At 40.4% G+C, this 23,124-nt stretch overlaps 2 protein-coding genes across 2 annotated transcripts; one reads left to right on the top strand and one right to left on the bottom strand.

The window, feature by feature from the left end:
• Window positions 1-4,556: 4,556 nt before the first annotated feature.
• On the bottom strand, window positions 4,557-8,778 carry LOC139721428 (GPI mannosyltransferase 1-like). Its single transcript, XM_071632742.1, has 5 exons — window positions 8,602-8,778; window positions 7,162-7,721; window positions 6,296-6,554; window positions 5,648-5,749; window positions 4,557-4,767 (listed from the first exon to the last, which is right to left on the bottom strand). The coding sequence occupies exons 1-5, from the start codon at window positions 8,776-8,778 to the stop codon at window positions 4,600-4,602; spliced, it is 1,266 nt and encodes a 421-aa protein (XP_071488843.1). The 3' UTR covers window positions 4,557-4,599.
• A 77-nt stretch (window positions 8,779-8,855) lies between these two features.
• Window positions 8,856-21,857, top strand: LOC139721427 (putative ribosome-binding factor A, mitochondrial). The gene is made up of 6 exons (XM_071632741.1): window positions 8,856-9,074; window positions 9,398-9,495; window positions 17,593-17,641; window positions 18,146-18,310; window positions 19,793-19,905; window positions 21,215-21,857. Exons 1-6 carry the CDS (start codon window positions 8,856-8,858, stop codon window positions 21,843-21,845), a joined length of 1,275 nt encoding a protein of 424 aa, XP_071488842.1. The 3' UTR covers window positions 21,846-21,857.
• Window positions 21,858-23,124: the final 1,267 nt, after the last annotated feature.

The following is a 23,124-nucleotide window of genomic DNA, read 5'->3' as shown; positions in this document are numbered from 1 at the left end:
TTCATCGTCAACTATAATTGGTGTATGAAATGAGGAGAAACAATATGTATTTGCTTTCATTTTCTTTTCAAATGAGTATCAACAAAACTATGTACAAACATTGCTGTACCATCTTTATTCATAACTCGGGCAATGGTATCCAAAAGCTGATGACATTGCAAATTTAACCCTGGATTACTCTCACTTGCTCTGAAGAAAATTAAAGAAAATTGATATAAAACTTTCACTGAAAAAATAATGGATAAACATGGTTGCACGCATTATGCAGCTATGTGTTTATTGTTACATTTTGATCATGGACAAAAAGTTGATTTCAGGTATCTGTTTCTCCTTCTCATCCTCATCAGGGTAAATGATTCACACATATTGTTGTCCACATTGAACGGAAATATGCATCTTCTCTTTGTGTTATTAACACCTGAGAAGCTGGGTGATATTGCACAGTAGCAGCTTAATATCAAATTTACCCTCACATGTATTTACACACGTCCCAGTAAGTAGATGAGATGATGAGATGACACAAATTGTTTTATGTAACCCCATGCCAAAGGCTTTTAAAGGGTGTGTACAGTTCTGGTCGAGGTGAAAATTTAGCTTTTAACGTTTTGCGAGATATTCAGAAACTGCTCTATGAGATGTCAAAGAGCAAGCAGTTCTAAGGGGTATCAAAAGTTCATTTGATGAAAATCGGTTTTGAAATGGCCGAGATATCCAAACACAATGTGAAACAAAGATATCCTAATAAAGTTGGGGCATGTCGCCTTTTATCATTAGCACTTTTTTGGATATCTCAGCCATTTGAAAACCAATTTTCATCAAATAAACGTTGAATCCTTCTTAAAATTACATGCTCTTTCATATTTCATAAGAGGCTTTTCATTATCTCACTTAAGAATGTTCAAAACATGAATCCCTACCTCAACCAGTACTGTACAGTCCCTTTAACCCTATTCTAACTGGGGGGTCAAATTGACCCCCCCCCCCCTCGACGTTTCGCGCCACGATTCCGCAACGCGCAAAGATATTGCCGCGTCGTTTCACGAGTTTTTTCATTGAAGTCTCTTGCAAATTTTGAGACCAAATTTGCGACGTCCGGGTACACCATTCTGAAGTTACGTAATGTTTTGCATATGCATGTCAACCCAAAAACAGCTCAAATTCATGATATCGTGTGCAAATCCAATGCAAATTGTGTTTTTAGGTTAAATTGATATGAATTAGATTATTTCAACTTTTAACCATTGAAATTAATCAATTCTAGTGTAGATAAGTCTGAAAAAGTGCCTGCAACAAATTTTGACAAAAAAACAATAGAAAACAAAAGGTCGAAAAAACAATAAAATACATAAAAAATTAACAAAACAATAAAAAACAAAGGAAAATGATTTTGATTGCGTTATCTTTTTACACGAAAATTGTTTGATATGTCTTGAGGAATTCTGACACAAAAATTTAGCAATCCTTCAGTCTTTTTGATGGAGTTATAGGTGAAAATATAATTTCATGCACAAATTTGCATGAGTAATTTATTGAAAATAGAAAGGAAATATTTTTCTACTGTATGACCATGTAATCTTGTAGTTGACATCCAGCTCTATCTTTAGGCAAAACTTCGCGGCTATCGCGCGATCGGTGGCCGAGATCTGAAGGGGGGGGTCAAATTGACACCCCCCCAGTAAAAACTTGGTCTCAAATAGCTCAGTTAGAATAGGGTTAAACATGAATGTCAAGCCACAGAGAACTCCCCAAGCAGTCAGTTTTTGGAATGGTGCAAGTCTAGTCATGTACAATTCTACTTTGCAGCTGTCGAAATAGCGCTATTAAACTATAATAGTGCCACCTTGTGACCAATGCTGGACTAATGCATGTAACAAAACATATTTCAAAAGTCTTCAACTGTACATTCTTGGGTGTTGTGTCACATAAGTCTACGCTAAGATATTACAGGTGGGCCCTATTTCATAAAGCTGTTCGTAAAGTTATGCATGACTTTACGAGTCACTTAAATATGGCAAGCCATGTGGGTTTCCATATCATGGTTAATTTCAGTAGCTAAAGTTGAAATTTGCAGATGATAATGATTATTCTTACATGTTAACACACATTTTTAGTTGAAAGTGTATTTTTGCCCCAATGTAGGTGAAATATTGACATACAGCCATACTTTGCTAAAACGTAAGAGAAAAAAAAAAATGGGCACACATTTGGCACTTCATATTCCAGTCATTCATAAAGTCATGCATACCCATGGTAACTTTAAAAACAGCTTTATGAAACAGGGCCCTGAGCTGATTATTTTTTAAAGGCGGTTCCTCAAGACATTTTAGCACACAATGTATGTCTTTGTGCGAGAAGCACATCATATGAGTTGTGAATTTACAGGTCATTTCATACCATACTTATATTACCACTATCAAAGAAACACAGGATACTGTGATTCTGTGTGATGATATTAATATATGTGGCTGTGTATAATGCCCCAGGTATGTAACCGTACATTTGAAAGAAGCATATATGCTGGGAATGGAAAGACAAATATATTCATTATACATACACAGTCAGTAGCCTTCCAAGAGGGCAGCCTCAAGTGTCTTCCTAATAACTCCTTGTTCCATGTACACCAAGTGATTTCTCACCAAAGTTTACAAAAATATTAACCTGTTGAAGACGAGTCCCAAGTATACTAGGGCAGGTGTCTATGGGAAATGCGTGTCATAGCAAAATCAGTCAATCCTCAACATGTTAAGGAAGGTAAATCATATCCATTTTACAACAGAGATGAAAATGTGACCCGCTACAACAAAATGGTCCTAAAGTCGCACACGGTCAAAGCCGTGAAAATCGAGTTTGAAGTCAGAGCATCAAATTTGGTCAAAACTTACGATTTTCTGAATTTGACATATTATTAGAGTCTGACATGTCTTCTATCGTCTGTCGAAATTTTGAAGCAAAATGATGAAAGGAAAGACCAAAAAATAGCGTTTTTCTGGGCCATGTTTTTTGGCGTTTCGACGAAGCAGAAACTGGTTCGAACATTTGGATTGAGCGCCATAGGCTCCGCCCCTAACAACGACCAGAGTGATCTCATTGGTCAGTTTGCTGCTTGCCGCTAACCGAAGCGTGAAGCTCGCACACTGCCTAGTCGACTGGTGCGTGCTGGCAGGGTGCGCTATGCCCAGCCGCTTCTCCTGGCATCCTGGTCACTGATTGGTCGGTGAGGAGACCGCCGACGCTGTGTTTGAATGAGCATTTCGGGGGTTGCTAGGGCTTACCTTCTATTGTCCGGAGGTGAATACTGACTTGCGTGTCCCTTGATCGTGATTGCGTCGCAAGGAGATCTTTTAGGGCGCTTTTCTCGAAACAGTGATTTCCCAGACGTCTCGACATGCTCTCTTTTAAACATCGATATCTCCACAGCCGATTATTTTTATAAGATGTGTTATATATCAATTTAAAGCAGAAAGACTAGGGAATTGTGTCATGCAATTTTCAAATAATCGGCCTCACCCGACTTTAGGATCATTTTGTTGTAGCGGGTCACAAATGTTCTTCAGAGAAGAGTGCACTTGCCGAGCTACAGCTCAAGGTCTTCATACATCTTCAAGTTCTCTGAAAGGGGAAGTCTAGACGATTTTCATAATTTCACATCATGTAATATTCAAATTGACAGCTCCATGTATAGCTCAGTGGAACTTATCGCGATCCTTTAGCGGAGCAATCCATACTCTGAAAACCAAAAACAAATTACACTGAACAAGGAACAAAGAAGATGACAAAGGAGGCTCACATACACAGTACTTCTTCAGAAATATGTAGTGATGTAATTTCCATTACAATGCTGTTTGGTAGACAAGTTCACCTGTGTATAAAGTGTGCATGCTTTCTTCTTTTTTTCTGCTTCCACAAGCATCCAATCATGCAATCATAAGGTGAAGCTGTCATGTCATCATCCTTGTTCATTGTGATTTGTTAAAAATCTTGAAAACATTCCTATTCCTCATCACTAAACATTTTCAACACTATAAATTCTGAAAGTAGAAGCACCACATACTCTTGCTGGTGACTGACAAGTAGCAATAGCCACGTGGTAATTGTTCTCATGAATGGAAACATTTTGTGCTGTGCTGTGTTGCATGAACTGCTTTGCACAGGGACTGAACTGTTTGTGCTTTCATGGTGTCAATTTTTAAACACCAAACAGGGATACACCTAAAGTTGCCAGCTTTTGTTTTCAGAGGACTTGTCTTCCTGTGTTCTATGGAAGCAAACTGTTCATTTCTGACACACGAGCATCATCTCCACCGGTTATTACAGAACATTATTATCCACGACATATCTGTTATCTTTCACCATCCCAAATCAATTTGAATGTCTGCTACCTCTATCTCAACATCTTTACAAGGTATTAAATTCTCTAACACCAAACATGGATACACCTCAGCCTGCCATGCATTGTTTTCGTCTGCGTCGTCTCTCTACACAAACTTTGTACGCATATTGACCATTTTCAGCATGGATTCCATCTGCCATCCATGATTACTGGTGTAATCCTGGATATCAATTTTATCCCTCACCATCACAAATTAAATCCAATGTGTGCTATCTATGCTTCAGTGTTTTCCAGACGTTGTGTCTCTCTCGCGTTTTCATCAGCCTGATGAGGATGTAGACATTGGTGAAGAAGAAGAAGAGGCCAGCCAGCCAGATGAACACAAAGGTGTCCCTGCCTTCAAACTCCAGATAGTATGCTGGTAGCAGCCACAGGCCCTGTTTGTGGGGAAGATGGGTAAAGTTTCATCAAACTTTTTGGTGCCATGCCTCCTTCAATGTACATAAATGCCATTGTATATACATTTTCATTGTAATGATTTGGTATTGAAGGAAATAAATGTTACTTTGAAAATCAAAACTGAAACCAACATCACTGGCAGACTAGTCAGTTGAAGATGGAACCCATTAGCACTCTTGAGTTTTCATTAGTGATTTTGTTTTGTAAGGAGCAAAATGGCATGAGACTGGTGTCAAAGGTCAAACTGCTCCCGAGTTTCAAAATAGCTATGACAATACAATTGTTAACTTGTTAACAAATGCCACATTATTTCCTTGTCATAGACCCATACATTAAAAGCATTGCTTAGGAGCATTCGAATGTATACCTGATGAGTACAGGTGCAAGGTAAATGAACTTAGCAGTAATTTCAGCAGAGTCATGGCATCAAGCATTGACATAGCAAGGGATATATATTTCTATAATTGATTCACAAAGGAAGACATGCTACAAGAAAAAATGTTATATTTTCTACATTGCAGAGCTCAGAGATTCTTCTGCAAGGAATCAATGTCAACATAACATGGAAATCCTACCAGGTTTAGAGTAAACTATTTCCAATTTCTCCTAACTTGCAAAAGGCTCAAAATGGAAGTGTGCAACCAAATTATTTGACTATGACTAATCAGTGTTTCTTTGTCATTCTGCAATAACAGCAGGTTACAACATTTCCACCAGCGATTCATGATCAATATCAGGATGATACCGGGTATCCTTCTCATCCCTCATCATCACAAATCAAGTGGACACCATGTAATAGTTTGGAGAAATCTGTGTACAGGGTCCAGTCTGTTCAAGTAATTCCCTGATCATGCTCACCTGAGCAGCAAACCAAGTTGCGATGAGGAAAATTCCCTCTCGGACAGACATCAGCGTGGAGGGCAAGATAAGAGGCAGAAGACTCAAATACCATAGGAAATACTGTGTACAAATAAAAGAAGGGAAAAAAAAATGTTTTATAGATTATTGATTGAGACACATTATACAAATTAAACAAAGCCACAAAGATCCATAAAAGCTTTGAAAAATACGGGGGAAGGGGAGTCGTGTGCAACATTGGAAAGCAAGAAGAATTTGAATATTCAATATATTTTGATACATTTGCTAACAGTACTTGAATAAAAAAGTGATATACCTATCACTGTTAGATGATAAATGATAATTAACAAATAATGCTGTCCAGCCCCAGCCTAGCCACTATTTTTGATCAAATCTAATTTTTCATCAGATGAAATAAACTTTCAATCTTGCAGATCTTACTATGTATTACATGCAACCTTCATCATGGCTATAAGCCTTTCCACAAAAGATCTCAGCACGCCAATTATCTTACAAATTATTCCAAAATTCCAAATGTGAATATTGCCTCTAAAAAGGGACTTGAGCAGGACATCATAAACATCGTCGTAGTGACTGTTCATGGTAACATTTTGGGACAATTGATTTCAATTGTGAAATTACCCTTACCTGTGAAGTGCACACTTTGTTGAATGTCACAAACAAAAATGTGTGTGCAAAACAGCAGAATGTGATGTCCTTGTAGTATCGCAGAGAAAATGCAACCAGGAGGATGACCTGGGGAACAAAGGTCAGGAGGCCGAGACGGAACGATGCCGACCACTCAGACGTCAGGTAGAGCATGTAGAAGAATGGTGAGAAGTTGTGCTTGACATCACGCCGGGTCAAATGATAAAAATATGCCTCAGATAAGAAGTCATTTCCATACCTGCAGGGGAGGAAAAGAAAAATATGTGAAAGCTAAAAATATGTTGATAGAACCCTGAGAAATGAGAGAATATCTTTTTTTAAATTCTGATTTCCTTTTTTAACAGACGACTCCCCTTATAATGAAGTCTGATGGACCGGCAGTTCCTTTTGTTATCTCAAAATTTTGTTATAGCCTAGCAAATAAAGAATAGAAAGATATATAGATAATGATTTTGGGACCAGAAACTTTATTTTATTGTGACAAAATTTCATTGCAACCATGTTCTTTATAATGGGATGGCATTGCATCTTTTTTTTTTAATCCTTCAGTATAGTGAGGACTATGTAGTTCTAAACATTGTCTTGTTTCCTCTGTCAAAATTACACTAAGATGCTGATAATATATTGTGATATATCATACACACAGTTGTTATGAGTTTTTGTTACATTGAGCAGACTTTTACAACTTACAAATTTATACTTTGGGTTTCCCTACGGGGTTATGGATATGCATTATTTCTGATATCATTGCAACCTGCTGTGTATTTGTGTTTGCTACTGGCAAACAGGAAAGTGCTTATGCTTGATAGCCTTAAGTCCAATCACAATGACTGACGAGAACCAACCAGTAGTACATTACAGCAGTCAGAGCAGCAAATGTCAGAGTGAATACTGCCACCAGCTCAATTCTGTTCTTTGTAGGCCACAACAAATTGATGGACTTGTCCAGAAGGTTCTGTTGCTTCCACCGTCTCAACTTTTGACGCCTGTCGGCGGAGTACACCTCAGAGTCTCCGACGAGGAAATAGAATGGGAGGCAGTACGTGAGTGGGTAGATCTTGAAGTGAACAGAGACAGCAAGCATGAGGGCACACAATTTAGTCTGCCGCTTCAGTAGGCATCGCAGGACGAGGAGGACAAGAACGGCCATGACGGATTCCGCATTGCCTCGGCTGGACACCGTGGCAGTCAGTGGGTTGAACAGCCACACGAGGGCTCCCTTCAGGGCCGTCCTCTCACCATAGCCCTGCATGAGGATGATCTCGTATATAAGGAGTCCAGCAGCGATATCGAGGAGACAAAAGAGGAGCTTTCCAAACGGGAATGCCAGCCAGATGTTTGGCGTCAGCATGAATGCCAGGAGAGGCGTGTATCTGTATGTTGCTCGCCGATACGGAGACTCATTCTGCAGGGGGAAAAATCAAGACAGAGAATATCAGGAGAAACACATAATTTGTGGAAATGTAAGCACAACATATATATGAGACAATCATGAGTTATATTATTAATATGTAGTACAAAAATTAAACATGATTTGTTGATGAAAGCGATGACATATCTATTATAAAAGGTACTCCTTCATATTGATACTTTGCAGGGAATAGAAAGTCTATCTCTATCTAAATGAAACTAGCAAAGAGTCACAGAACTGAAAGAAGAGGAAATTAAGGTATAACTTTCTATTTTGAACAAAGATACATTGGTGTTTATGTCACCTTCTACAAATGCCCTGCAACTGCATGGCCTGCTTGATCACATGATAAGTATCATCACACATGGGCATGTAAGATTGCCTTTTGATTTCTAGATCCACCATCAAAGAAAATTACTACAGACACAGATCAGTGTACAGTGTCATCCTGCCCTAACCACAAGATTATCATGGAAATGCTATACATACATCATCATCTCATGATTTTATTGTTTATTTGTTTCGTATATTCATCAGACTCTAATCTATTCATTAGCCTGACCAGACGCCGTGCTCCAGTGTCTCCGTGCGCCAGCACGGCTTTTACAGCGACTGGGCTGTGTATATAGACCAGTTAATTCATTAGATACTTCTACTACCGGTACCGGTACATCAAACTTGGAGACTTGAGTTGAAAAGAAGGTTGCATTTTCTATTAGATACCTGGTATTTATCTAAATTTTATTTCTAACAGCAGTCAAAAACACATTAAAATTTTACATATTCTAGACTATAGACTCCACCATAATGAGTGATTTCATTTAAAGTCAAGGACGACATAAAGAGTACTTTATGTCACTTTTTGTATGCTTACTTGGGTAACATATCTCGCAGCGTCTGTAAAGACATGGTAATCGATGTCTGTGTATTTCACCACCATCATTTGATCTTGGACTTCACCGTAGGCCATGAGTAGCAGACGACAGGCAAATGCGGCTATGCAACATGAACGAATGTTGCGGATGAACATCGAGTTCGTGGGAGAAGCCATCGTCATTTCTGTTCCTTGTTGCAATGTTGGGTCCTCGGTTTTCGCGTTACTTGTTCGGTAAGGCAAACGAGTGCTTGATGATCAGCTCAAAGAAACATATATCTCAGGGAGGAGCTGTGATTGCTGAGCCGTGCGCTACAATACTATGGTTGTTTGCACAAGATCCATCGGCCATCGAGGGTACTAATGCCGGTGGCATGCCGTACAGCATGCATGCAGTGCAGTGGTGCAGCTCCCCATCCATTCGTCACGTCCGTCCAAGCACATGCCATGCAGACGGGGTACGAGAGAGAACAGTTAGTCTTATTTTATACGCTTTACTATTATATACAAACTATTTGGTAAATTAAAAGGCAATGAATGGCTTAAATGATAACAATTACAGAATTATGCTTAATTTTTACTTTCAATAATGCGATTTTTCAATCGTTTGTACGTTTTCGAAAGGACAAACGGAACATATGTAAATAAATTTCTGAAAACGCTTATGAAGGTTTCTGTGTCTTGCGGAGATTCCAAGATGGCAGCGCCCATGATATTCACCAAAACTCTTCTCCATGGATCACGCGTTTGGAGTCGATGTTGTTTACATCGTAATGCGCCATGTTTGGTTTCGCAGTCCAACATTTCAAGAATATGTTCAAGTGCAGCATTGCGTAAAAAGCAGAGACAGTCGTTTTCCGCCCGTAAATTTGAGAAACTGATGACCAAGAAAAAGTGAGTTGTGAAAGGCGATCGCGACCTACCAAAGTATGTAGCCCTACATACTTATTTTGATGTTAGTTAAATGTAGGCGTAAATTAGTAACGTTAGACATGATCTCAGGGGCGTCACCAGCTTTTTTTCAAGGGGGGTGCGTTTTGACACTAAATGTTTACGAGATTTTTTGGACAGACATTTTAAATATAGGAAGCTCTCAATCCCTATAACTTTTACTGTTTTTTGATGGAAACCAAGCGGGGAAAGGGCACCGGCGCGCCGGTAGCTAGGATTTCATCTTGAGGGGTTAGTATGCGAGCGAGCGGAGCGAGCGAGCTTGAAAATGTTGACATTTTACAGTCCAAAAACTGCCGTTTGTAGCCATATTTTTTTGCTTTGTAAATTAAGGGGGGGGGCCACCGGGCGCAACTGCTGGCAATTACTGGCAGCAACATCAGGTGAATGGCATAATAATTAAATGCGAGCGAGCAAAGAGAGCGAGCTTGGAAATTTTGACATTTTACAGTCCAAAAACTGCCATTTGGAGCCATATCTTTTCGCTTTGGAAATAAAGGAGGGGTGGGGGCGCAACGGGCGCAACTGCCGGTAATTACTGGCAGCAACATCAGGAGAATTGCATAACAATTAAATGCGAGCGAGCGAGCGAGCGAGCTTGAAAATTTTGACAGTTTACAATCCCCAAACTGCCGTTTGTAGCCATATTTTTTTTGCTTTGGAAATTAAGGGGGGGGGGGGCGCACCGGGCCCAACTGCTGGCAATTACTGGCAGCAACATCAGGTGAATGGCATAACAATTAAATGCGAGCGAGTGGAGAGAGCGAGCTTGAAAATTTTGACATTTTACAGTCCCAAAACTGCCATTTGGAGCCATATTTTTTCGCTTTGGAAATAAAGGAGGTGGGGGGGGGGCGCATCGGGCGCAACTGCCGGCAATTACTGGCAGCAACATCAGGAAAATTGCGTAACAATTAAATGCGAGCAAGCGAGCTTGAAAATTTTGACATTTTACAGTAAAAAACAAACAAACTGCCGTTTGTAGCTATATTTCCTAGCTTTAGAATTTAAGGGGGCGCATCGGGCGCAACTGCTGGCAAATACTGGCAGCAATATCAGGAGAGCATAATGATTACATTCGAGCGAGCGGAACGAGCGAGCTTGAAAATATTACATTACAACAGTCCAAAAACTGCCGTTCTTTTCTTAGCCATATTTTTTCGCTTTGGAAATCAAGGTGGGGAGGGGCACCGGGCGGAACTGCTGACAATTACTGGCAGCAACATCAGGTGAATTGTATAACGATTAAATGCGAGCGAGCGAAGAGAGCGAGCTTGAAAATTTTACATTTTACAATCCCCAAACTGCCGTTCTTAGCCATATTTTTTCGCTTTGGAAATTAAGGGGGGGGCGCACCGGGCGCAACTGCAAGCAATTACTGGCAGCAACATCAGAAGAATTGCATAAAGATTAAATGCGAGCGAACGGAGCGAGCGAGCTTGAAAATTTTGACATTTTGCAGTCCCCAAATTGCCGTTTGTAGCTATATTTTCTTGCTTTAGAAATTAAGGGGGGCGCACCAGGCGCAACTGCCGGCAATTACTGGCAGCAACTTCATGATAATGGCATTACGACTAAATGCGAGCGAGAGGAGCGAGCGAGCTTGAAAATTTTGACATTTTACTGTCCAAAAACTGCCATTTGAAGCTATATTATTTTGTTTTTTTCGCTTTGGAAATTAAAGGGGAGGGGGGACGCCCGGTGCGCCCGGTGCGCCCGGTGCGCCCGGTGCGCCCCTCTCCCTGGATCCGCCACTGGTAGTAAAGGGTGTGGGTTTATGTTCATGACTGGGGGAGGTATGACCAGCGAGGTGACGTCGAAGTGACCAAGCGGGGAAAGGATGTCCAAAATCTGCACTTTAGAGCATCCCCTAAACTAATTGTGCGTGTTTGTTTGTGTGTGTGTACTATATGTACATGGAAAAGTTAGGAATTAGCCCAGGTCAAGTCTTTTTATTGGCAATGCAAGACATTTTTACATAGACTAGTATGTAAAGCAACACTGCAAAATCAATGATCTAGCTTTGATCGAAGCGTAAGGTACAAAGGTGTACATTCTACATCACATTGCGCAACATTGTAGCGACTCTTCGTTCGGATGTACTGAGTACACTGCGCACATCCTGCTTATATGCAGAATGCCAACCAGGAATCACGCTGAATCACAATCTTTTGTCGGGTCCGGGCTTTTTGAACAATGTTTCACACTATATACCTATCTAATTATGGTTAAAAGAAATCATAGAAAAATATCTTATTTCTTGATCACCCTTTCATTCAAAAGCAGTTTACTAACACTTGAATTACTATTTCGGTAAGTCTTTTTTTTTTTTTACCAGCGGATTGGGAGGGGGCGCACCCCCCCCCCCCTCCGTATAGTTACGCCACTGCTTGTGGGTGAAATAATTGGACAGATTTCATGAATTCTAACAAAAAAGCAAGAAAATCTTCTCATTTCGGGAATTATTAATTATGGGGGGGGGGTGCAAAATTAAAATATGCTTGCCCCTCCAATATTTTTATGGGGGTAAATTTTGTTTTTCTGTCAAAAAAAAAAGATAAGAAAATCTTCTCGTCTCTGGAATTGTGGAGGGGGGGGGTGGGCAAAATGATATGCTTGCCCCTCCATTTTTTTTCATCTTTTTTTAATGAGGCTAAGACTCGCTCTTGGGCTGGCAATATGGATTGGTCAGAAGTAACGTACATAGACCCTACATACTTGTAAGTAGCACACGTACATGCAAACGTGTATAAGTGCTCTGTATCGTACGGATGTACAGTACGGTCGATAAATAGTAAACACTGTAGAATACTAGTAGATATGTATAAAATCAGTGCTGCCAGAACCAGGGAAGCGAATTGATTGTGTGTGTGTGTGTGTGTGTGTGTGTGTGTGTGTGTGTGTGTGTGTGTGTGTGTGTGTCCCTGGTGCAAAATGCAAAAAAAAAAAAATAGAAAAGAGGAATTATTTAGCGTCCGGCGTTGAGGTCGCTCGCAGACTGATATTTTTTTTTTTTTTTTTTTTTTTTTTTAAGGATCTGAAGGGGGGTGCGTTCGCACCCAGCGCACCCCCCCTGGTGACGCCCATGTGATCTAGACTCTATAAATAATACTAAAATGGTCTACGACGTGCGTGCGTCTAGTTAGATAAATTGACCGATAAACTTACAGTATTGTGACTCGTGAGTAATAGACTCTAGATGGTTGCAGAACTCTGATCTCAGGCAGCAGGCTTTACAAAACAACGAGGGAAGTAAACTTTTAACGTTGCATGCTAGCCTTTTGTCAAGGCCGTCTCGCTGTAATGGACGAGCGAAGCGAGTCGCGCTACCTTACTCGGCTGGGCTCTCTACACCATACAGCGAGAGGGCCTTGACAAAAGACTACGTATAGCTGACAATGAAATCATTAATGCAAAAGAAAAACATATGCCAGGGACTTTGATACAGTACTGACTACTGTGAGAACAGACTACAGTAGTAGACTCGGTTCTCTTAGCAGGTTTGGAGTAAACAACCCTGTATGCGGCAGGGTGCCTATTTCTGGCAGGGGCACTTTCATTCATCAGTAAAACAGCTAATGAACATCATGTGTGCTCCCACTTGAGAACGCAAGCAGGAGTTACTCGCTAGTGAGTAGTGTCAGTGGCTGCCAACACTGGAAACTAGTTGAGAATGAGACTCCCATAGGCCAATGCCATAAAGTATAATTCAGGAGTCAAAATGAGTGAGATCAATAGAAATGCATGCAAATGAAATAAAGTTTTAGAGTGAGAAAGGACCAAACTGTGTGAGTCTCACGCTCGATGCGTGAGAGTTGGCAGCCCTGTAGTGTTTTGAGAAGTGACACCTGATTGGACCTTTTCATCAATGAATGATGTGATGTGATGCGATGTGTAACAAGAGTTCTGTGTGCTGTGCCAGAGCAGAGGTATGTCCTGAACACACCTTTTCCTTAGTCCTAAGAGAACTGTGCACAGTTGATTCACAACTGGGGAAAAAATGTGACTATGCACTAAGTGTTGTACACTTGGGTGGTCAGAAGTAGTTTTAAAAAAAAAACAAACATCAAAAGAACAGTGAAGACGAGGAACACAGATTTGTCATGCAGAATGTATAAACAAGTTACATCATGAAGGAAGAACATTTATAACATGCAGGTCTGCAAGAAAACAAAGGGAGAAGATGTGGAGGTCTGCAGATTCTTCCAGAGGGATGTAAGGGTAATATGTTTCTAAGTAGTCTAAGTGTATGAGATTGGCAATGAGTTTATCTTTCTTGTTTAGGGGTATCTGAGTGAGCAGTTCCTGTGTACTTTCTGTGAGGTGTGAGATGTATGTCTTCCTCCCCTTAGTTTCAAGTTTCAAGTTTCAAGTTTATTTAACCAATTCATTAAACATTTGACATTTTACAAAAAGGATACAGCATTAAGAATAATGAATAATGAATGGTTCGTAGAGCATGAATTCCCCAAGGAGGTGTGTGATGGTCTCATCTTTAAACTGATACATGTACTAATAGGGACATCTGGTGCTCTTTTGCTTCCCTATCAAGGCTTAGATGGGTGTTTGTAGGGTAGACACCATTGAACAGTTGGCACTTAATTAGTATAATGTATTGCCTGGCAGAGTGAATGTGAGTTGAGTTGGGCAGGAAGAAGGGTAGTTGCCTGTACAGGGTCCAGGAAGCTGAGCAGATGAAGAGTGGACTTGGTGGCTATAGCTTCTTTGGACTTGCCTTCTCTATGACCCAGGACTGCTGCAGTGATGATCCTCTGCCATTGCTAAAGAGTAGTGGGTACATTAATGACATCCTCCAAACAGAGGAAGATTATACTGTGGAGAAGGCTCTTGTAGACTTGGAGTCCAGGTGTTGACCCAGTATGTGCTAAAAGAGACGGTACTAATTAGGTGTGAGCATCATCAGTTTCCCTGGTAGTTCAAGACAAGCATTGCTGTCTCATCTGAAACGTTGGGAAGCTCTGTCAGGATGTGGACAGACTTATTAGCTGTGGAGTGGGGGATTCCTAGCAGGGCTTTGAATAGTTACCTGAGCATTGTCTTGGTGATTCAAAGCAGCCTTTGTGAGGTATGCTACACCGTTCCTCGGATCCATATGGGGTATGCAGAATCGTTCCCACAGGGATGCCATGACCGTCGGTGTAAGTCCCATGCAAAGGTTGCCTAGTCCTGTAAGCGTATAGAGAGTCTTGTTGGCTGTGGAGATCATTTTAGGGCTTGGGTCCTGATTACCCGGTGAGTGAATGATACCAAGTTAGGGATGGCTATCTAGCTGCAATATATGTTATTCGGGCCAAACTGCTACAGGTGTGGTGTCTGAGGCCCCGGTCTGGTGACAATGATGGCGCTCTTGACAGCATTGATGGGTTATCTCCATTTAGCAGAGTGTTTAGAAATTATCTGGAATATGCTGTTCAGCTCCTCCGCTGATGTTGCTACAAGAGCATCGTCATCTGCCAAAGCCAATATACCAGTGTTGAATGAGTGTGTGGATGCCCCAGAGTCCTGAGGCTTGGAGTCTTGTGTTGAGGTTGTTGATGTATACGAGACAGAGCAAGGGGAATAGGATTCCACCTTGTCTGATGCCGTGCCTCACAGGAAGGATTCACTTGTTCTGTCATTCCACCAAACCTTGGCTGTCAGATCTTCATTCAGTCTCCTCATGAGAAGCCAGAGGTTTCCATGAACACCTGCTTTGAAGATCTTGAGTAACAGACTGTTGTGTCATACAGTATTGAAAGTCTTCACTGTATCCAGATAGGCCATGAAGGTTTGCATCTCATTTTGTGCATTGCTCTTTGTGATAATGTTCAGGGTGCTTGCCAGTAACATACAAGAATGGTCTTCCTGGAATGCTGGAACCCACTTTGCAGTTCATCTGGTATATTTTTGATCTGCACGAGTCTCTACGAGTAGTTCAAGAGTATACAATACACAGAGGTCAGTGAGGTATCCCTGTAGTTTGAAGGGTCATTCATGGGCTTCCCTTTTCCTGTGTGCACTGATAGGATGAGGCTGATCTTGAAGCTAGCTGGTATGTGGCAGTGGTATACAAGTGAGTTGAATACCTGCACAAGGATCAGAGGGTAATAGGACTGGCAAATTTTATGTGCTCTGGGCTGATATGGTCTTGACCACCAGCCTTTCCCACACTCAATCTAATGATAGCTTTGTTCAAGTGTGATGTTGTGATACACAGTTGAGTTCTTTGTACGGCTTGTATTGCAGTACCAACACCATGGTCCACTAAACACAGGAGGTTTTTAGGTGTTGAGAGTGGAGAGAATTATTCCTCACAACCTGCAAGAATATGATGACCTGTGTACATTCTTTTCTGTACCACTGAGGAATCTGTCTCTCTACCGTTTTCTGAGGAGACTTTGAGCTGCCTGACTAGCTTGCAGAACAGTCGAGGATCATCTACCCTTGAAGATTCCATTTCCTCCAGGACCTCGTTGTGTACACGCTGCCTTTCCTGACGTAGACAGCATCTGAACACTTTCTTACCTGCTTGTACAGTGCACTCCCGTTATAACGAACATGGTTATAACAAATTTCCAGTTATAACGAAGTAAAAATTTTGGCTGCAGTGTCATCCACTCTATGTATTTCTATTGTTTATTTGTTCGGTTATAACGAAATTCCGATATAACGAAAGAAAACTGCCGGTCCCGAGGACTTCGTTGTAAAGGGAGTCCACTGTAGTTCAGCTACACTTTAAGCTCGTAGTTTCAAGGACAACCTTGATCCTTCCAGCATTTCCATGCTTGCTGTATGTGACTGTAGGCCTGATCAACTTTTCAGTCCTTTATTGTTTCCTGGTTTTGGGGGTGCTTGAAAGAGAGTGAGGCAGCTTGGAGGTGGATCTCTGCAACATGGTGTTGGTTATGTCGTTGAGGAGCTGTTCAGTGACTTCTGGATGTAATATCCTGGACTCTGAGATGTGCGACCAGATCTGGTGCAACTCTTGACCTTGTGGTTTCAAGGATGACCTCGGTCCTTCCAGCATTTCCAGGCTTGCTTTATGTGACTGTAGGCCTGATCAACTTCTTCAGTCCTTTCTGGCTTCCTGGTTTTGAGGGTACTTGAAAGAGAGTGAGGCAGATTAGAGATGGATATATGCAGCATACTCTGCATGGTGTTGGTTATGTCGTTGAGGAGCTGTTCAGTGACTTTTCAATGTAATATCCTGCACTCCTCTGAGATGTGCAACCAGATCTGGTGCACCAGATCTTGACCTTGTGGTTATGCTGCACAGATCATGCCCTTCAATTTCAATCAGTGAGATGTCAAATGTTCAGCTTTGAGAAATAAAGTTAGCATTGTGGTATCTGTGTCTTTTTTCCCCTGTAAACTAAATCTGTACTGTTTGACCGAACAAAGCTTTTTTTTTTTTTTGGATAAAGGAGCCATTCCAATTTAATTTCATCTCAAAACTATTGTAAATAATATACCATTTCACTACTTAATGTACAGTAACATTATAATCATTATATAAACAGTAATATTATTCATTACATGATGTTGTATGCCTTTGGTGAATCTCTCTGCTAGAATTTACCCCTCCCCCCTCCCAGATATGAATTGATATAGGAATAAATAAAAACAAATACTTTAATAGCAAGCTAGTGGACCAGTAATTTGTATGGTTCTGTGAGCTAGACCATAACCTCCCTCATATTTTGAAATCACAAGGACTATATTAATATCAGATATGTTGCAAGGTGGACAATAATCCTAGAATCCTTATAGTGTATTGACAGCAGGTCAACATTGGTCATTTTATGACATAAAAACATTGCCTATCTAGGTACAGCTTTGTAAGAATAACTGTAGCAGCAGCTGACCAGATTTACATTTTACAATCTCAAACAAATAATAGAACAACATATACAGTGTCGTGCGAGCTTTACACATCTATATATTTGAATTACTGTAGAGGTTTAATATCAAAGCTTTCTGTGAGTTTATGTATTTGTGTATGTTTAAAAATCTGTTTGTATGTTTGTTTCATGCCTCCAGGAAGAAATTCTACTTTGACCCCGTAAATGCAGGACAACTGGGCAAGATAGTGAGTATTAATTACCAGCATCATGAGCTTCAGTTTGACCAATTGCTACAAAGTATGTTTGTTGAGTTTCATTGGCCATTATAAATGTTATATTTCCTACACATACTTTGTGCAAATTGCATCAAGTGAAGACAGACTCGGTCATCACTGAAAGCTTTTGGTATAAAACATGTTGTGGCAGTTGGTAGTCTAATTATTCAGAAACAGATATTAGTGTGGATGGCAGCAGGTATGACCACCAGAACAAAGTTGATACTGGGTGATTTCACACACATACGTGTGCACGCACGCACGCACACACACACACACACACACACACACACACACACACACACACACACACACACACACACACACACACACACACACACACACACAAACACACACACACACACACACACACACACAAATGCACAAAACAAGCTTATTACACTTGCAAACACCGGCCATATATGTCAAACAAATACAATCTACTACTGTATCCTGTTATTATCTGTTTGGCAGTCTTCCAACACCCAACTGTCCAGGAGAAATGATGGGAGACTGCAACAACAAGACAGTGTCAGGCTGAGAGTGTACAACACCATCCTCTACCAGCACATTGTGGATCTGGTCAACACAGACTACATCAGCAAAGAACTGGAAGAGCTTCAAGTTCCCATTCTCTCTGTGAGTTAGCTCTTGAATCTACTGTCATATTCAAAACATTTCCTCCTTATATGTGGATCAAAACGTATCTTCTTGGAATTCTCAGGTTTACCCTGCCTTTGTCTGTTTTACAGAATGTGAATGCCTAATGTAAGGTTTTCAGTTTTGAGGAAACTAGGAGCTGTGAATGTAAATTCATGTGTTACTTTTTTATAGCGCCAAGTCTGCCCAGTAAAACTATCAGGATTATTGTGGAAGTATCATATTTCAGATACAAGGGAACCTTGCTGTAATGAAGACCTAAAAACCTAAGACAGTTACCTTGATGTACGGTACAGTATTCATCGCATAATCGGGCATCTGATAATCGGGAACCTCGCTTAAATGACATACGCTTCCCAGAAACATTTCCAATGCATGTTATTTTCACTGGATAATCGGGCGGGGACCTCTGATAAACGGGACAATTTTTCTTCAAGCGATCTTTGATTTTGTTGATATTTTATACAAAAAATCTACCAAAATACCATAACAATATTTCAAAGATTCCCTATCAGTTGTCGTCATCGAACTTACAAAGCAAGCTTCGGACTGGTGTGTTTTGACCTCCGTTCATCCAGTACACGTACATGCATAGCCACGAAAGCGCCGTGTATAAGTATCCATGCCATTGCGAAACACATGCTTTCGCGAACATTCTTCTCCCCTACATAATATTATAAGCAAAGCCATGTGCAGGGAGAGCTAGAGGGTCGCGCCGAGGGGTAGCGTGGTTGTGTATTCATGTACATGTACATGTACAGTACGTCAGTATGCATGTGTATGTGTGCACTACATGTACATGTCGTATGCCGTTAGTGTATGGGGAGTGCTCATCGCGAAATCGGGCACCCCGCTTAAAGGGGCCGTGTTTGCTGCTCCCAACCTGTCCCGATTATGCGATGAATACTGTATTAGCTTTCTCACTCTATTAAGGTACAATGACAAAGAAATATAAAGAGCTGGGACCTGTATTCTTCTGATGTTTCTTTATGATGGCTTCAGTGTGTCTTACTGTGAATGTAAAGGTGGTGAGTTTTCTTATATGGTAAATGACGATATCAGTTCATTAACCATATCACTGTATACATTTGTTTTGTTTTTGTTTTTAAATTGCATGAAGGCAACTGTTTTAAAATCTAAATGTGCAGTGAAATCAAATGAATGACAGAATGAATGAAAATGTATTCGATGTGTTTAAATACATTGAAAATAACAGAAGCATACGGTAGAGAAAGGTGTTTGTGGGCAGTATTACTATTTGGCTGTATGTGCAGTCAAGTGAAAGGAATGAATGAATGACATGTAGTGGAAGTTCCAAGCAATTTAACTGAACTGAAGCATTATGGCAAAGATAGTTTTCTATTGCACTATCATTGTTTGACTGACAAACAACACATTTATCGGGGCATGTCAAAGACATCCACTCAATATCTCTAAAGGTGTCTGCTCCTCATTTGGTAGGTGCGGATGGCTGGAGACATGAGTGTGGCCAGAGTTTACTGGCAGGCGTCCGGGAATGCAGAGAGTGATGACAAAGTACAGGAAGTGTTGGACAGATATGTGGGACAAATCAGGCAAGTCAGCATACGCCTTCACATTTGTGCAATAGACCGGTATGCTAACAATTCAAATTTATGGGTGTTTCTTCTGTCTTGGGGTCCGTTTCATGAAAGCCATATGAGAGACTTTTCACTCGTAAGACACGTTTTGAGAGACTTCATAAATGGATTTTACTTCTCTCTGAAAGTCTCATAATTACATATGACCGACTGGCCATTCTGAGATTTATGTAAAGACTTTTATGTGATGACTTCATGAAATGGATCCCTGATGTAGTAAGGAGCTGTTCTATTAACCTGCACCTCGAACACAATTTTTAAACACTCAGAATCTACTCTGTGTGCATCAGTTGTTGCTACATCAGACAAACCTCAGGCAGTCTTTCAGGTTGTCAAGAAGAACCATTGTCAGAGAGGCATGCATGAAATTTGAATATGTCAGTAAACCGGTCTATTCTTCCAATAGCAGGTATACACTGTAAAGTCTGCCACAAAGGACTTCTGTGAAGAGCAGTTTGAAGACTTAGTCCACCATGTTTAGAGGGAAAGGAAATCCATTCTTCTTCTTTTTTTTCCTTATGGTTATAAATGTCATCTTGGAGCCTAGGCTTGTACAGTTTAGTAGATTCAACAAGGTTTGATTATCATGTTTATTATGACATATGCACAAAAAGATGCAGGTCTTGGAATAGGGATGCTTGTTCCTTCACATATGTGTAATAACATTACAGATGTCAATCTTTTATATTTCAGTGTATTTATCCAGGAGCAGAATTCTTGTCATGCCATATACTTGGGACAATCCAATCTAATTTGTGTGTAGCACATAGATGTGAAAAGGTGACAAATGTACATGTTACATGTGGCAAGATTTGGATATTGGTTGTTGTAGTGAATCAATAAATTTGCATGAAATGTACGTCAACAGGGAGGTACTGCATTTATGGATAAACATTGGCTGTCCCATCTAGCATCCTTGGTGCCATATGAATTTGAAAAAGAAAAGAAAAGTCACCCTGGGAAATAATAACACAGAATGGTATTTCATTAGTGAAAGAAAAAAAAAGCCTTCCTTTTACTTTTCATACATTACTTATTCTCCATGAAACATTGCAATGTTAGTGATGATGTCATATTATACTGTATATGGTCCCACACATATGAATTAGCGCATGTTTGTGCAGTGTGTTTTGTACTTGAGTAAGTGAAATGGCATAGTCCCAACCCGTTTCCTCCACAGCTTAGTCTATCATATGGATAAAATAAGCCTCCTGCATCAAAATAATTCTCAGTATTATGTTTCTGATTTTTTCCCCTTCTGTAGACATGCTCTCATTTCACTTAGAGTATTTGGGAAAGTCCCACGTGTGTGTTTCCTCCAGGACAAGGCAGCTGCCAGCATCGCAGAGATTGACCGCCTCCTGGCAACCGCAGACCTTGGACCAGGCGACGATGAGGACACATCAAACGACACCGAACCCCTGACTTCAAAGTGGAATGATCCACATGGTGAATCAGCAGCACAAGTTGAGCTTGGACTAGACCATTTTAAAAGGGGTGGTCAGAGCAAGCCTACGCGCGAGGAGTCCCAGATCGCATACGGGGGACCGAATTACTTTGCAGTGGACCATGCGGATGCACTGGCTCAGATATCCAGAGGGAGACAGAAAGATGAGAAAATGCATGTGCCTGAAGGCTTCTCTCCGATCACGACAGATTCTTTGGAACAATTCAAGAAGTTTCAGAAGAGGAAGAAGGCGAGGAGGAGGGGTGAGGAGGACCAGTCAGTGTACAGGGGGCAGCTGGATGAGAGGGGATGGAATGATGGTGAAGAACTCTTAGCGCATGAAAATGGTGATGAGAATCCTGGTGATGCTAGCGGTGAGAGTGATTTTGACGAGGACGAGGCGGGGTATCATCAGATTGACGGGGACAGTGAAACATCGCGTAGATGAGTTTTCATACACGGAAATGGCTTGATTGCATTGAAAGGACTGTAATACTTTATCAGTATTTGGTACATCTACAACATGAACAGATAGTTCAACAGTAATCATTACTTTACAGTAACTTATTTTATTTACCAAATTGTTATATTTGCAACATGAACTGACTGTTTCTGTCAAGTACTTCAGTGTAAAAAAACTTCTGACTAAACATGCCAATATCACGTTTACTCAAGTCTATGTAACTTAAGATTGCTTCATGTATATCGTGGTAAGCTAATGCTCTTTAGGTGTGACTGTGATAAACAAAGATAGAAATCACTTAACAAAATAACTTTTCCATAGATAATATTCCAACCCTATTAACCTGAACTTTAAAAAAAGGAAGAAAAATAATGTGCCTGAAATGGCACACTATTTTATGCATTTGTTAATTTATTCATTATGTTTCAAAGTACATGTATTGCATGTTATAATGCACAGGATATGCTGAAAAAGCAAGATATTTTCACGGCATGAAATTTTTGTGAATTGGAGCTGACAGCCTTTTTCAGGGGCACAAAATTTTCATGAATAGTCACCAGCATTCAATGCATACAGTGCACTTCCGTTTTAACGAACACGGTTGTATCGAAATTCTCGTAACAATGAAGTAACAAGTCAGATGCCAAATTCACCATGTATACAGCTTTACATACATTATTGTTCAATTATAACAAACATAAGAAAACCGCTGGTCCTCATTATAACGAGAGTGCACTGTATAGTGTAGACAAGAACATTCGCATGCATTTTGATATTGTAAATCTTGGCTCTCATGAAATTTGCGAAATTAAAATTGATGTGAACATTCCTCGTTTTAGAGTACACCTTTACTGATAACTGCTCCCCCACCTCCTTTAACAAACTAATAAATGTATGCTATCATGACTATGTTACAAAGAGTATGATTAGCATATACCATTATACTACTTTGTGAGCAAGAATTTAGAGGTGCAATGAATTGACTGTTTTTGTTGTTTTGTTTTTGCTAGCAACATTTGGTATAAAGAGAAATCAGTAAGCACCAGATACCTTATTCACTCACATCAGAAATCAAATAAACACACCATCGTTCATAAAGGAAAAAAAGAATGCTGTAAATGTGTATGAATCATTTCTTCATTATTCTCAAATGTCAGTTCCATGTACATTAGGGTCATGTCAGCCTGTTGCCTTCAGAATATGGCAACGCCCCTATTGATGTAAAACATTGCATATCCATTTTCTGTAATTCAACAAAGACCTT

This window comes from Diadema antillarum, unplaced genomic scaffold (assembly GCF_040938485.1).
Source record: "Diadema antillarum isolate AM-2024a unplaced genomic scaffold, OU_Dant_1.0 scf00000143, whole genome shotgun sequence".
In the NCBI taxonomy this organism is placed as follows: domain Eukaryota; kingdom Metazoa; phylum Echinodermata; class Echinoidea; order Diadematoida; family Diadematidae; genus Diadema; species Diadema antillarum.
The sequence above is the reverse complement of the archived record's forward strand: the minus strand, read 5'-3'. Positions and strand labels throughout refer to the sequence as shown.